This window comes from Leuresthes tenuis, unplaced genomic scaffold, assembly GCF_036924035.1.
Source record: "Leuresthes tenuis unplaced genomic scaffold, fLeuTen1.0.hap1 SCAF_21, whole genome shotgun sequence".
In the NCBI taxonomy this organism is placed as follows: Eukaryota; Metazoa; Chordata; class Actinopteri; order Atheriniformes; family Atherinopsidae; genus Leuresthes; species Leuresthes tenuis.
The window spans coordinates 31,523,976-31,538,358 of record NW_027325375.1 but is presented as its reverse complement, the minus strand read 5'-3'; the positions used below and the strand labels follow the sequence as shown (position 1 = coordinate 31,538,358).

The following is a 14,383-nucleotide window of genomic DNA, read 5'->3' as shown; positions in this document are numbered from 1 at the left end:
ATTAATTCAGTATTAATCCAGAGTTAATCTAGTATTAATTCAGTATTAATCTGGTATTAATCCAGTTAATCCAGAGTTAATCCAGACTTAATCTAGTATTAATCCAGAGTTAATCTAGTATTAATCCAGAGTTAATCCAGTATTAATCTAGTATTAATCCAGAGTTAATCTAGTATTAATCCAGAGTTAATCCAGCATTAATCTAGTATTAATCTAGAGTTAATCCAGTAATAATCTAGTATTAATCTAGAGTTAATCCAGAGTTAATCCAGTATTAATATATACAAACTGGTTTCTCTCATCTTCTGCTGGTTTATAAAGTTTTAACTGGTTTCTCTCAGATCTTCTGCTGGTTTATTAAACTTTAACTGGTTTCCCTCAAATCTTCTGCTGGTTTCTGAACCTTCAGGTCTGCTTTCTGTTAGTTAGAACCACACATGGAGAATCTGCTCTCAGTGTTTATGAGGAACAAACTCCAGAAAACTGCAGGTCTGCCTCAACTCTTCTCCTCTTAAATCAAACCTGAAGACTTTCCTGTTTGGTTTATAACCTTCCCTGTACTCCTGCTGTTTTATTCATTATTTTTTGCACAGTTTAATGTTTTATGTGAAGCTCTTTGAATCAACTGTTTGTCTGACTGCTGCAGAAATACACGAGGACTTGTGTCTGGACTGAAACTGACCGAGGATCATGATGTCATGGAGTAAACCTGAAGTCTCTGCTCTAACTGAAGGTTATCTCTGTTTCACTGCATGTTCATGCTTTCTGTTCTCTTTCAGAGGAAAAGACAACAGATTGTACTGCTGGAGCAGATCAGTGCTGCCAACAGCTTGAACCGACACAATGTGGCGTTCATTAACCACCGGAGATGACATCATCCTCTTCACACGGAGCGGTGGGAACACAGAAAGTGAAAAGCTCAGTAAACCAACATCATGAATCTTACTGTGACTTTGGTGATGAAGTCCATGTTCATAGAGACACAGCCGGCGTGGCAGGGAGACCTGAACTCCACGCCGTTTGCACCGCAGACCGGGTTAAACGCCTCCTGAGAACACCGACAGTCAACGCCGCACGATGTGGCATCATCACTGAAAACAGACACACAGACATCCTGAAAGGTTTCTACGCTTAAAGGGACAGTGACGCCAGCCTCTGACCGCCTGAATGTGTTGAGAACATTTCCTGATCCAACAGAAAAGACACAACACTGGTTCATCCCTTGAGTTAGGAGCCTTTTTCCTGCCTGAATGGGTCAAAGGTCAGAGTTAAGTGGCTGAACAAAGAAAAAAACTCTGAAAATGCTCAGGAACAAGGACTGAAGATGAGGGAAAAAGCAGAAAATGTCCAAAGAAAAACTGAAAGAGCTTCAGAAAGCTGCAAAACTGTTGATCAGGACACTTTAAAGGTTTCAGAAAGCTGCAGAACTATTGATCAGGACACTTTAAAGGTTTCAGAAAGCTGCAGAACTGTTGATCAGGACACTTTAAAGGTTTCAGAAAGCTGCAGAACTATTGATCAGGACACTTTAAAGGTTTCAGAAAGCTGCAGAACTGTTGATCAGGACACTTTAAAGGTTTCAGAAAGCTACAGAACTGTTGATCAGGACACTTTAAAGGTTTCAGAAAGCTGCAGAACTGTTGATCAGGACACTTTAAAGGTTTCAGAAAGCTGCAGAACTATTGATCAGGACACTTTAAAGGTTTCAGAAAGCTGCAGAACTATTGATCAGGACACTTTAAAGGTTTCAGAAAGCTGCAGAACTATTGATCAGGACACTTTAAAGGTTACAGAAAGCTGCAGAACTGTTGATCAGGACACTTTAAAGGTTTCAGAAAGCTGCAGAACTATTGATCAGGACACTTTAAAGGTTTCAGAAAGCTGCAGAACTATTGATCAGGACACTTTAAAGGTTTCAGAAAGCTGCAGAACTATTGATCAGGACACTTTAAAGGTTTCAGAAAGCTGCAGAACTGTTGATCAGGACACTTTAAAGGTTTCAGAAAGCTGTAGAACTATTGATCAGGACACTTTAAAGGTTCCAGAAAGCTGCAGAACTGTTGATCAGGACACTTTAAAGGTTCCAGAAAGCTGCAGAACTATTGATCAGGACACTTTAAAGGTTTCAGAAAGCTGTAGAACTATTGATCAGGACACTTTAAAGGTTCCAGAAAGCTGCAGAACTGTTGATCAGGACACTTTAAAGGTTCCAGAAAGCTGCAGAACTATTGATCAGGACACTTTAAAGGTTTCAGAAAGCTGCAGAACTATTGATCAGGACACTTTAAAGGTTTCAGAAAGCTGCAGAACTATTGATCAGGACACTTTAAAGGTTTCAGAAAGCTGCAGAACTATTGATCAGGACACTTTAAAGGTTACAGAAAGCTGCAGAACTGTTGATCAGGACACTTTAAAGGTTTCAGAAAGCTGCAGAACTGTTGATCAGGACACTTTAAAGGTTTCAGAAAGCTGCAGAACTGTTGATCAGGACACTTTAAAGGTTACAGAAAGCTGCAGAACTATTGATCAGGACACTTTAAAGGTTTCAGAAAGCTGCAGAACTGTTGATCAGGACACTTTAAAGGTTTCAGAAAGCTGCAGAACTATTGATCAGGACACTTTAAAGGTTTCAGAAAGCTGCAGAACTGTTGATCAGGACACTTTAAAGGTTACAGAAAGCTGCAGAACTGTTGATCAGGACACTTTAAAGGTTTCAGAAAGCTGCAGAACTGTTGATCAGGACACTTTAAAGGTTTCAGAAAGCTGCAGAACTGTTGATCAGGACACTTTAAAGGTTTCAGAAAGCTGCAGAACTGTTGATCAGGACACTTTAAAGGTTACAGAAAGCTCCAGAACTATTGATCAGGACACTTTAAAGGTTTCAGAAAGCTGCAGAACTATTGATCAGGACACTTTAAAGGTTTCAGAAAGCTGCAGAACTATTGATCAGGACACTTTAAAGGTTTCAGAAAGCTGCAGAACTGTTGATCAGGACACTTTAAAGGTTTCAGAAAGCTGCAGAACTATTGATCAGGACACTTTAAAGGTTTCAGAAAGCTGCAGAACTATTGATCAGGACACTTTAAAGGTTTCAGAAAGCTGCAGAACTGTTGATCAGGACACTTTAAAGGTTTCAGAAAGCTGCAGAACTGTTGATCAGGACACTTTAAAGGTTTCAGAAAGCTGCAGAACTATTGATCAGGACACTTTAAAGGTTTCAGAAAGCTGCAGAACTATTGATCAGGACACTTTAAAGGTTACAGAAAGCTGCAGAACTGTTGGATCTGACTGCACCATCACATCATTCTGAGATGTTTCTGGTTACAGAAGTTCTCTGTCAGCGGGACTTTAGTTTCCCTTCTTCTTCTGTACATTCAGCTCTTACTCTCCTGAAATGAGTTTCCTGTCACTGGTGAAATCCTCTTCAGTTCATCTCTGGGCTAAAGGCTCCTCTGTTGCTCTTCATTGAACTCTGGCTTTTATAAATGATTCTTCTGAAGCCTGAAGGTTTCTGGAACAGTTTACTGAAACCTTTCATCCAGAACCTCAACATGAAATAAGCTGAACCTTCTGCGTTTTTCTACATCAGGCTCTTAGCTCCCAGTGGGGGTCATGTTTAGAGGTGGCTGCTTAGTGAAACACCAGGTGGAGAATATTCTCCCTGACAGCGGTCGGATGGGCTCACATTAGGCTCCTACCTGGGGGGGAAGACCCCATCCACCTTCTGGGTGGGGCAGCCAATGAACACCAGAGGCAGGGCGGAGAACAGGCAGAGCAGGATGGCGCCTGCACACAGCTTGCTGGCACCGCGCACCGACAGATTAAACCTCCGCATCATGGCTCCACCCAGGACGATTCCCAGCACCGCCAGCGGGATCCCGACTCCGCCTGAAGGGGCAGCAACACTTCAGTCTGACCCTCACCGACACTTTGATATGATGCAGCATCACCGCCAGAGGCAGGTCCGTCTCACCTATCATCATCGTGGAGAAGGACACCGTCTGGTTGAACTGTCTCTCGATGAACTTGGCCATGAAGGTGGCGAGGCCGGACAGCAGCGCCGCCAGGTTCACCTGCGCCAGAACCACCAGCAGGAAGACTGGACTCCGCAGCGTCCGCAGCACGATGCGCGGAAAACCTGAGGCACAGCGCCGGTCAGTCTGATGCACACCTTATACATGCATCCAGCCCAAGGACGCCGAAGGGCAGCGGCAGAACCATAACCCGGTCCAGGTTAAGATGTTCCGGCTGGCAGGAAGCAGGCAGAAGGGAGACTTACTTTTGAGGAACTGAAGCACGGAGAGTTCCTGCAGCGGATCGGCTTCCTGCTGCTTTCTGTCTGCTGCGGACTCCGCATCGTCTGCGCCGTCCTGCACAAAGATGGAGAGAAAACATCAGCTGCGGGCTTCAGGGAGGCTCCTTCATGCCGGAGACGTTCACAAACCTTAGATAATGTTCACGGTGTTGGTGACGTATCTGAGAGATGCAACAGAGACTTTAATCCAAAGCAATTAAAAGCATTGAAGGCAAACAGGAGGCGGAGATTTGGATCCATCCCTTCATCTGCATTCCAGCAGGAGGCTAAAGCTGGACTGTGTAACAGCAGCACTATGAGCTCCCAGATAAAATGATCTGTGATGCAGCGTTCAGGGCTTCAAACATCAGGTAAAGGTGCCGTTTCCGTGATATTTTAGGGCCAAAGACAGTGAGACGTGATTCTTTCACAGTATCTAAAATTCTGCGAACTTAACCAGAGTGAAAACACTTTATATGTTAAAGAAAAGAGGGAAAGAGGAGCTTTGGGGTCACACCTGAAGCTTCCAGCTCCGTGGTCTGGAGCACAGTTACACCTGGACAGGACAGGCTGTGTGTGAGGAAGTGCTAACCTTCTCACTGTATGCTGGGTCAGATTGTAAATGTGAAACAATGTGATTTGTCACTTGGTCTCTCCAGTCCTGTGTGCATCTGGGCTCAAAGAGGGAGCTCGCCTTTATAGGTCTCCCTTTATGGAGACCAGAAAGAGGCGGGGATTGTTGTGATTGGTGGACAAAATGGGTGGAAATATTTTCAGTTAATTAAGTTGGATTATTTATGTTGTACATTTTGTGGATTAGTCTTGAATGCACTATATTTTCTTTCTTTATTTTGCAGGAGTTAATTTGTATTTGTTGGCACAAACAAATTAAGATCTGTATGATTTCATTGTTAATGATCGATCCTCTTATCCCCAGATCTGCTCTGATAGGCTCATTTGAACTGGAGAGGAGGCCTATCAGAATATATATGTCTGTTGGGATTTGTTCAGTCGGGTTGGAAGGGGGTATGTTTTTATGAGCTATGGGAAGAGCAACACCCCATTTTCCCTTTGTTAAAAGGCTACGTTTGTCTAGTTAATAAAAGTCAACTTGTTCTCTGTACACCTCCTGACCAGCGGGATGCTTTTGGGCATCTCTCACTTTACTACACTGTGACGTCATTGCCTGCGGCTCTGCAGCCGTTTACCTGGATGATGATCACAGGAACAATAAACTCGCACAGTTGCTGTTTTAATTCATGACTCATCCGGTGATGTCACTCCCCGGCCAATCAGCGGCCTGCAGTCTGCAGACGGCTCATGTTCGGCTCGACTCGGCCCAGTAAAACGAACCTGGCACCAGGTGCTGTTACCTGAAGGAAAACCCAACGTGAATAACATCCACCCCCCCACAGATGTGACCCTCCTGAGCCCTTCTTTATGAATGAGTTTTCCCTCCAGTGAACAGGCTCGTGCACTGAGTCTTGCTCCATCGTACTGTGCACGCTCATGAACCTTAAACTGTGCACGCATCGCAGCGACCTGAGAAGCTGCTTCTTCACCAACTGGAAAGTGTTCCTCAGAAATAAACTCAGCTATTTTCCAAATAAAGAAAGGAAAGTCGACACTTTTAAAACTAAGCAGCCGTAAACATGGAGAAGTCGTCTGTGGGGTTCATTTAGTTTAAGCTTCACTTCATCTCTGTTTAAACGCCTCACTTTTGGATCCTTAAAGGAGATAAATATTAAACAAGCTGCTTTATGTGCACGATGTTCTGTTTATTAGATTATCTGCTGTCTTTCCCTGGAAGTTTAAATCACTGCAGATGACTCAGAAGAATGTTGAGTCAGCCTCAGAAGGCTTTCACTGCAGATGAAGGAAGCCAAAGAGTTTCCCAATAAGCTTTATTTCCCTGCTGCAGGAAGCCGAGCTCAACTTAACGTTCAAAATCCACAGCTGCAAACATTTATTTCCTGACACGATGCAGACAAACACACCAAAAACTCAAAATGAAAGCCTCAAATCACTTTGATTGGGATCTGTGAGCACAGATGAGTGCTCAAAATCAGGCATGAACACATTTCTGGGATGAGTCTGTTACATGAGCTGGTTTTAGCCTGAACTCTCTTCTTTTACAGATCACCTTAAAGCAAACAGCAGATAAAAACTCGTCTTTACGGTCTGTAAATGTAAATAAATGTAATTTATTTCTACAGCCCTTTACAACAATCCATTTCGGTACCAAAGTGCTTTACAGCAGATAATAAATAAAGAAAAGAATAAGTAAAAAAAACAATAAAATAACAGTAAAACGCAATAAAATACAGCCAAATTGAATAAGATAATATAAAAGTGTCACCATTCTACTGGGTATTAAAGGCCATCTGAAATAAATATGTTTTTAGCCTAGATTTAGTAGCAGAAGTTCAGATGGACGAAGAACATCAACAGCAACACGTTTTCACATTATTTACTGAACAAAAACTGAGAGAAAACGCAGAAGCAGTGAGTGAAAAACCCCAGTTAGCGTGTTAAATGTTAAAGTTCACGGCAGCACAGTTAGAAAAAGGCCTCTGAACGTCACACCAGATTAGTTCATGCAGAAGATGTGAAACAGGCCTTTTCTAATCTCTGCTTCTGGTATCTTATAAAAACTCATGTTACATAAAGAGAAAATAATCCAATAAGAGTCAGAACTCCTGATGAACTCCTGTAAAAACAACAGCCCTGAAACATCCCAGCTTCTGGCTCAAACTTTTCACAAACTATGTCAAGTGCTCGTTTCACAACGTGATATTTCATGGGGGGGGGGGCTTTGACTCCCATTGGTTTCTGGCTCAGAAGAAACGCTGTTGAGCAATCGCTGCGTCTCATTGAACCGAACAAACACGAACGCAGCTGAACTTTCTCTTTGTTTCTGGAACGGAGCCAAAGCAAACGAAGCCATTTGAACTCAACCAGCTGTGACACGATAACAGCAACGAGGTCAAAGTCTTTTTCATGGATCTGATCATTTTTTTCATGGATCTGATCATTTTTTTCATGGATCTGATCATTTTTTTCATGGATCTGATCATTTTTTTCATGGATCTGATCACTTTCTGTCACTTTTATCTGAAAACAGATCGGTCAGCCGGTCTGCCTCTGCCTCCTCTGGAGTTCACGGCCTGTATGTTCACACCAGATTAAGTAGGTTAGTCAGGAAAGTCTTTGTCACTCAGGCCACCAAGTCAGTGAAATCTGCCTCGACACGTCGGCCACATACCAGTTACCCCGACTAACTGATGCCTCATTCCTGCTCCCGCCTCCTTTTTCCATCTCAACCACATCAAAACTGTTCTGTGGTTTCAAATCAAATTCCCTGCAGAAATCTAAGGCACCTGCCGGCACCAACCGGCCCCTCCTATGGGCACCAACCGGCCCCTCCTATGGGCACCTACCAGCACCTAAAGGCTCCTATGGGCACCAACCGGCACCTCCTATGGGCACCTACCGGCACCTAAAGGCTCCTATGGGCACCTGGCGTGCACCTAAAGGCTCCTATGGGCACCTACCGGCACCTAAGGGCTCCTATGGGCACCTACCGGCACCTAAAGGCTCCTATGGGCACCTACCAGCACCTAAAGGCTCCTATGGGCACCTACCGGCACCTCCTATGGGCACCTACCAGCACCTAAAGGCCCCTATGGGCACCTACCGGCACCTCCTATGGGCACCTACCGGCACCTAAAGGCTCCTATGGGCACCTACCAGCACCTAAAGGCTCCTATGGGCACCTACCGGCACCTCCTATGGGCACCTACCAGCACCTAAAGGCTCCTATGGGCACCTACCCTTAAACTTTAAGGATGATTTCCTTGGCTTTAAACCTTTAAGGCTCAAAGGTTTTTTGGTTCAGTACATTGAATCGGAACACTGATTGAGATGGAAAAGAGAGTCAAAGGTTGAAGCTGAGAAGTCTTTTCCAACACTAAAGCGGAGATCCCTCCACTGGACCCGAGACACGAGGACCAGACCCATGCAACTTGTTCTCAGCTCAGAAACCAGCTTCTGGGAGGTGGTTTGGAGGTGAAACGATGCTCCAGTAAAGCAGAACCACAGGTTCTGCCTTCCAGAAAACACTCTTTCAGCAACACAAACCACATCCTGCAGGTTCCAGGTTCTGTTTGGTTCTGTAGCAGAACCTGCGGTTCAGAGCTGCCATTCAGCGTCATGAGAACAGCCCACAACAAGAAGCTGTTGGTCAGCTGATTTCTGACGACATCAGTTCCTGAACGCTCAGTGAGGGCTTAAAGCAAGTGAGACCCGTCCAAACCCGTCTGAGATGGGTTCAAATTCATTCTCCGCCGCTGTCCTTGGCCCGTTTTACCTGAAACACACCGACTCCTGAGCCTCACCTCTTTGGGCATCTCTCTGGGGAAGAAGAGGTACGGCAGAGCAGCGAGGAAGAGGAGGCAGGAGGCCACCAGGAAGCCGAGCCACCAGGCTCCCACCCAGCGCAGGTCTTTGGGGCCCAGCTTGATCTGTTCTGGAAACACAACATGGACGATATTAGTCTGATATCACAATGAAGCTATTGTGGAGGAAACAGCGCCTCCTTATGGCCTCCTGGAAGCATCACATGCACGGAAACATCCTTCATCCCTGAGACAAACTCCTCTGGAAACTTTAAGCCTCCAAAACCTGAACCTGTCGGAGCTTGTTGGGAACATGGAGGAGATTTCACGAGTGATTACATAATCTCTTCATGTCTCTTCATGTAACTTCTGATGTGGAGATCAGGACTCTTGTTGTTTTTGTGGTCGAAGCCACTTATCAGGCTAATAAAACCCAGTTCTTTGCTTTCTGACAGCTGCAGAACTGACTCAGCGTAAATAAGAGCAGCTGAAGTCAGGGGCTGGGATGTTGTCTCCAACCAGAGGCCCTTCTGATGAAAGAAGGAACAACGAAACACTTCCACGCACAGCAGTGGAAAAACACCAGCTCATTAAGGATGAAGGCCTTTCATTCAGCAGCGTAAGAACAGATCAACAACCCTGTGGTGGCAGAGCATCTTACAGCAAAACAACTGCAGAAACTTCCCAAAAACAGCATCAAAATGTAGCTGAAACAAGTGAGAAACTCAGTGTTTAAGGCACCAACATTAAAAACCGCCGTACTTTTATAACTTTAGTGGTTTCTACACTATCTCAAGTTCCAGGATTTGTTTTCTTGTTTTGAACCACTTTGATGCTCAGTTTATACATCGGACCAAAGCGTCTTCAGTGTTTTCTCTGAGACTGATAATTCCCTCTGATTTGGAGGTGAAGGGTCTCTTTAATCTGCCGTAAAAACTGTCAAACACACGGCAGATAAATGAGAATCCAGAAGAAGATTCTTCTGTTTGAGGCTCTGATTCTCGCCTGCTCAGCAGTGATGCTGCTTGCCACCATTTTCCATCCTGGCTGCATCCTGCATGATGCATGCTGTGTCATCTCTGATCTCAGGGGGAATAAAACCATGAATTCTGTGGAATTCAAGTCTAATCTGAAGTCCGAGATCCCGTAAAAACTCACAGGAAGTACTCGTAAGCCAGATTTTAAAAATAAGAGCCCCCTGGAAACTGCAGGAAGTTTCCAGAATTGTTTAAAATATGTTACGCTATTAAACTAAAAGCTTACAGATATTCAAACGTGACAAAATAATTATCAGTAAATTAAATCAACTTCTGACTGAAAAACTAGATTTCAACATCAGCAAATAAAGATGCCATAAAATGAGCCATAAATACAGGTTTATATGGACAATAAAGACGATCTCAGGATAATCTTTAACAGCCCCACAAAGGCACAAACGAGGGCTTATGATGCAGTACTTGTGGTATCTTGGCTTGTTCCTATTCCTGCATTTTAAAGTATCAAAGTAACTTTTATAGCTTCTATATCAAAGTATCAAATAAGATCAAAGTTAAAGAAAATTACTTTGAGCACGAAGCCTTTAATCCCAGACCTCAGGCAGATGTTTAAGGACCTGAAGATGATGTCCTCATTACCCAAAGTGTCCTCACTTTGAAGGTCAAAGTTCAGGTTCTCAAACATCACGCATGATGTCACAAGCCAGAAGTCGGATGTTTTTCATGAAGCATGAACAGGATTAACTTCATGAAGCAGAGTCCTGCATCTAAATATTCCCTCCCCAACATGGACTAACTCCTGACTCCTTCTCTCACATAAAGACAAAGTTTTAAGTCACAGAGTAAAGATCTTACAGGGTCACTATTTCTAAGACTGCAACTTGATTTTTCTGAGATTATTTCCCATCATGCACCTGGTGGGAATGTGTCAGCAACAATGAAGTCGAGCGATAAGCAGCTTTCAGCCACAGCTGCGTTTTTCAGTTCAGATGAAAGGTCACAGAGACTTTCGTGCTGTTTCCATAAAGCAGTTAGTTTCTCCTCCTTCTGTTCGGTCCAACTGAACCGAACGCTTTTATTTTCACAGTAAAGACGCTGAAAGCTGCACCGAACGACAGAAATTGGACGAAACACGAGTAAAGAGTCAGAAAAATGTTAAACATAACCATGAGATATGAGAAAGGCTTGAATATCAGAGCAGCTCCATCCTTTAACAGAGTGATTTAAAATGATTTCCATGCTGTAGTCATGGTGACTGCTTCAGGGAGTCAGAGCAGACGGATCGAAGTCCAACTCACCCAAAGATAGGGTGATACCAAAGGTTTGGTATCACATTGGTCTCTTTGATGATCAGGTTCTTCCTTTGTGGGCCAAATGAAACCATCTCCTGTGTTATGAATGGATTCGCTTCAGTAAGTTTCCAATAAAAGGAGTTCCTCTGATGGAAAATTCAGTCCAGGTGGAGAATTCTTATTGGTGGAAAAGGACCTCGGACGTCCATCTGTTTGACTCCCTGAAGAAGGTTAGCAAGCTGGACCATGTTGGTGTTTTAGAGGTCACTATGACAACGGCATGAGAATAAAAAGCAGAGCCTTTACAGCCTTTAAGACGCCACATCTGGGGAGAATGAATATCAGGGTGAAACTCTTCCCGATTTCACTCTGTCTACAACTTTAAAGTCGTGTGCCCATCTTAAACAGCATGTGAGGCAGCTAATGAAACCGAATCTGTTTGTTTAAAGGTAAACAGCAGAATGACATTAGCTGCAGCGCGTTTGCCAGACCACCGAAGCCAAAGGACAACTGATCATATTAATGGGACAGTCTGACAGTGAGAACCACTTCAGCCCTGCATGTGCAGATGGTTTCTCCCAGATGCAGCTCATAAATCAACTCATTAGATACACAATAGATTGTATAGCTTACACAATGGCCTTCCAGTTTCACACAAACACCTTTTTATTACAGAACAGGTCTGTGTTTGAACAAGTCTGCAAAGAAGCTGGATGCTGGAGTGATAAACAGGTGGAGCAACTGGCTGGATGTCAGAAAACAGCCACAACAAGACTCAACCAACACCAACTGTCACAGACACCTCGGGAATGTTGAAAATCATCAACTGAGCCGCTGCGGCAGCAGCTGAAGTGTGAATAAAAGCCTTATGAGAAAGCTTTAAAAGGTAAATGAAGCACAGCAAGCTGCATTTTCACCAGTAAATCGATGAGGCATGAACCCCATGTTCTAAAAACTTTAATCTGTAATTAGTTTGAGCTTTTGAACCAACCAAACCAGGTTGCAAAGATCCTTGTGAGCTTTAATTTAACTCGTTTGATGCCATATTTGATGCTTTCTCCACCCAAAGGCTTGTGACTGCTGTGATGTTGGTGCAAATCCTCCATAAACATCAGAGAATCCTCCGTTTTCTTTTTAAATGTGTGAAAATGTGCTGCTGTAAGCATACAGTGACCCAGTCCAGCTGTAAACCATCGTCCTCACCTTTGGGCAACTTGTCGAAGTCGACGTAGAAACGCAACATGAGGGAGCCGGTGACGAAGCCGAAGGCTGGGCCGATGGAGGTCACGGCGAGCAGGATGCCTGGAACACGACGGTGAAACACGTGGAAACAGAAATTACATTTTCAAGGTTAACTATAACAGCTGGAATCTCAACTTTACCCTTTAAATGTCCCTTAAATTTCCCTTTCAGCTAATTTATTCTAATTAATGATCAATAACTTCTGATAAAACAACATTTACTGGCTTTTACTGGAGAACTAAGATGAGATGACAGAATTAAATGAATGGACCTTTTATTTGTTAACTTGTAACACAAATGCTATTTTTCATGTTATTTCCAAGTGTTTCTGCAGATAAACCCATTAAATTCTGCATAATCTAATAAGAAAACCACTTCTTCTTCATGTATGTACATAGAAATATAAACGTAGAAGCAGCAGCAGTTGTTGGTGTAACGATGAAAGAAGCATTCAGAGATACTGACTGAAACAGTCAGAGCTCTTATGAACTTTAAATTGCACATTTTATCTCAGTTGATCAGTTTAGTTAATGAGTGACTTGCTTCACATAGTAAATCTGATCACATCAAGTTTCACACCAACGCTACTTTGTCCTCTTTCTAAGCATCGCTGCTCCTGGAAAAAATACTACGCAGCTCTTCTTCTGTGGTGTTTCAGCAGTTCTTTTTCTCTCATTGTAAAATATCAAAAGTATTTCTCCCCATCATTGCAGAGACAAGCCACAAACGGATGTCACTTTTGTCACCAACCTCCACATTTATGAGGCCCAAATGGCAACATGAGTGGCTCACAGGAGCAACCTGAGAAGTGTGAGCTGCTCAGGAAGGGACTTCCTACATCCTAATCTGATGGGAGGGTTAGGGCTAGGGTGGGTTAGGGTTAGAAGTGTTTAGGGTTAGGGAGGGTTAGGGTTAGGGAAGGTTAGGGTTAGGAAAAGGAACTCTATCCCCACTCCGATTGGAGTCCATCCCTAGGCGGGGACAGAGTTAGGGTTATGGAGGGTTAGGGTTAGGAAGGGTTATGGTTATGGATTGTTAGGGTTAGGGAGGGTTAGGGTTAGAAGGGTTTAGGGTTAGAAGGGTTTAGGGTTAGGGAGGGTTAGGGAGGGTTAGGGTTAGGGAGGGTTAGGGTTAGGGAGGGTTAGGGTTAGGAAAAGGAACTCTGTCCATACTCCGACTGGAGTCCAACCCTAGGCGGGGCCAGGGTTAGGGTAAGGGTAGGGTTAGGGAGCGTTAGGGTTAGGGAGCGTTAGGGCTAGGTTGGGTTAGGGTTCGAAGTGTTTAGGGTTAGGGAGGGTTAGGGTTAGGGAAGGTTAGGGTTAGGAAAAAGAATTCTATCCCTACTCCGATTGGAGTCCATCCCTAGGCGGGGACAGAGTTAGGGTTATGGAGGGTTAGGGTTAGGAAGGGTTATGGTTATGGATTGTTAGGGTTAGGGAAGGTTAGCGTTAGAAGGGTTTAGGGTTAGAAGGGTTTAGGGTTAGGGAGGGTTAGGGTTAGGGAGGGATAGGGTTAGAAGGGTTTAGGGTTAGAAGGGTTTAGGGTTAGGGAGGGTTAGGGTTAGGGAGGGTTAGGGTTAGGAAAAGGAACTCTATCCCTACTCCGATTGGAGTCCATCCCTAGGTGGGGCCAGGGTTAGGGTAAGGGTAGGGTTAGGGAGGGTTAGGGCTAGGGAGGGTTAGGATTAGGACATAAGCCCAATCCAGGAGACACATCACCCCACAAACCACAGGACCCAAAAGATCCTGATGCTGTAGTTTGCGGTGTATAGGGTTTGTGGTCGGCTTCAAACAGCCTCTGATGCAGGAAGAACTCTGCTGACACAGACTTGGTCGAACACAGAAACCTTTATTGTCAACCAGGTCCGTATCAGAATTACAGAATGATGCATCAAGTCTGGAGAGATGTATCAAGCCCGGATTCCCCAAAATCTCTGCCTTACTCAGGGTACTTAACGGTCTTCGTTAAGTAGAATCTGCCTGTTCTTAGTGACCTTGAAGATGTTGCATGTTCCCATCACTGAGCACAAAGCCCAGACATGGTATGTGTGTAACTTTGAGCCTATTCTTGGACAAACTTACTGGGAAGTATGTTATTCTCAAAATGTCCTGATTTATACCCACGAGTCCCTTACACAGATGGCAATTAACAGACTTCTTATCA

At 44.1% G+C, this 14,383-nt stretch overlaps 1 protein-coding gene across 1 annotated transcript in view; it reads right to left on the bottom strand.

Moving 5' to 3' along the window:
* The window catches only part of slco2b1 (solute carrier organic anion transporter family, member 2B1), a 34,301-nt gene that overhangs the window by 8,676 nt on the left and 11,242 nt on the right, over positions 1 to 14,383 (bottom strand). The window contains exons 6-11 of the mRNA XM_072374751.1: positions 12,182 to 12,280; positions 8,692 to 8,822; positions 4,280 to 4,370; positions 3,974 to 4,138; positions 3,699 to 3,888; positions 947 to 1,091 (exon numbers count right to left, since the gene is read on the bottom strand). Of these exons, the coding sequence (XP_072230852.1) occupies positions 947 to 1,091; positions 3,699 to 3,888; positions 3,974 to 4,138; positions 4,280 to 4,370; positions 8,692 to 8,822; positions 12,182 to 12,280 (821 nt within the window). The remainder of the gene's footprint in view (positions 1 to 946; positions 1,092 to 3,698; positions 3,889 to 3,973; positions 4,139 to 4,279; positions 4,371 to 8,691; positions 8,823 to 12,181; positions 12,281 to 14,383) is intronic.